Source organism: Austrofundulus limnaeus, unplaced genomic scaffold (assembly GCF_001266775.1).
Source record: "Austrofundulus limnaeus strain Quisiro unplaced genomic scaffold, Austrofundulus_limnaeus-1.0 Scaffold1024, whole genome shotgun sequence".
Lineage (NCBI taxonomy): Eukaryota > Metazoa > Chordata > Actinopteri > Cyprinodontiformes > Rivulidae > Austrofundulus > Austrofundulus limnaeus.
In genome coordinates, this window is record NW_013953426.1 from 57969 (window position 1) to 59730 (window position 1762).

Here is a 1762-nt window from a genome sequence, read left to right on the forward strand (position 1 = left end):
ACACACACACACACACACACACACACACACAGCTCCACCCCATCCTCTAGTTTCAACTCAGCCCCTTCCGTTCTCTCCACAGTTTAATAAGGGCGGGAGCGCTAGATGAGTCTCACATCAAGTTCCGACCCTAAAGACCGCAAAGAAAAAAAATGTATCGACTGCTCCGACAGTCTTCTCTCTCGGCGTTCTGGGGGGTTAGTAGCGATGATCCGACCTCTCCCCTCCGAGCCTCCACGCCTCCCGACTACTACATGGGTTACCAGCCTTCATCACCAGAACCGGCTACAACTCCATACAGCTCACAGCTCCCGCTAGTCCGAGAAGAACATCTCCAGCTTCCGCTACTCACCCCTGAAGATCTCCAGATGTTAGAGCGGGATGCGGAGGCTGACCATTTCCAATGTGTCTGCAGTGAATCGTTAGCTGAGGATGTGGTGAGATGGCTCAGCTCGGCAACACCTCATCTACCTCCAAACACCACTGAGGATTCGGACGCAACGCCTGAAATCTCGCTGCTGGATGTCAAGCCTCCACCAGCAGCAACTGCCTCTCACAGCGTGATTGCAGAGTCGGGAGTGGAATCGCTTCATCCCTGGCCTTCAGCGGGCCCTGAAGCCAGGGACTCGCTTCATCAGGCATGGCCTTCAGCGGGCCCTGAAGCCAGGGACTCGCTTCAACAGGCATGGCCTGAGGGGGGGCCCTGAAGCCAGGGACTCGCTTCATCAGGCATGGCTTGAGGAGGGCCCTGAAGCCGGGGATTCGCTTCACTCAGCCAGGCCTGCAGAGGCCAGTCACACTGCCTCGGAGCATGAAAAGGGTTCACTTCATGCAGCTTCAACAATGTGGGAACCATCAAGCAGCACCACTTCCTGTGGCGATTGGCTGGATCTAGAGGTGATTAGAACAGCTAAGATGGCCATCCTTCATCTGCTGAACATGACTCTGGACTCTTACGTTCGGGAGATATGTAACGGCTGCATCATACATCACCCCAGCCAGTTAAAACATCTGTGTGTAACGGTACGTGACGAGAACGCGTTTTACGGAGCTCATTATGACGAAATCACGAACCGAGTCATGAAAGATCGGTTCATATCCACCGTCCAGCTGATTCTTAGATCTTGTGGAGTAACAGTGGATGATTACGCAGTAAAAGTGATCACACAAACGTTATTTCAACTCAGATTCGAGCAGAATGTGTTTGAAACAATATACAGTTTATATGATTCCATGTCAGACTCTGAAGTGAAAAGTCTAGAACCGTTCACAAACTTTTACAAAACTGTGTAAAATAATCTTTTTGTTTTCAGTTGTTGTTTTTTTCTGTGTGGTTTGAAATAGTTTTTTTTAATGTAGCGTGATTAGAAACTGTAGTTTTTATATTACAAAAAAGAAGTCTGTTTTTTCATGATCAACTGATTGTATTTCATTTGTAATGTTTATTTTTCATGACCAGCTGAATGTAGGTTTTTTTCCTAATGTTTTTTATTACCAGATGAAAAAAGTATTAAAATGTACCTCTTAGTGTTTTCGAAATAGTTTTTAAATTTAATAAACAAGTTGTAACAAAAAGCTTACAACGACTACTGTTTCTTCTTTAAACGTGTAACTAAAAAGTATCTCTTATGGTGCGTTCACACCAAACGCGATTTCAGCGTCAGGAGCAGCAGGTTTACATRCAAAGTCTATGGTGGAGGCGCTTCAAGCAACGTCGGGAAGTTCTGCGGCGCCTCAAGCGCGATTAGAGCAGCGCGATTTG

At 47.0% G+C, this 1762-nt stretch overlaps 1 protein-coding gene across 1 annotated transcript; it reads left to right on the forward strand.

The window, feature by feature from the left end:
* Window positions 1-16: 16 nt before the first annotated feature.
* Window positions 17-1252, forward strand: LOC106533803 (uncharacterized). The gene is made up of 3 exons (XM_014030243.1): window positions 17-584; window positions 718-1152; window positions 1241-1252. Exons 1-3 carry the CDS (start codon window positions 153-155, stop codon window positions 1250-1252), a joined length of 879 nt encoding a protein of 292 aa, XP_013885697.1. The 5' UTR covers window positions 17-152.
* Window positions 1253-1762: the final 510 nt, after the last annotated feature.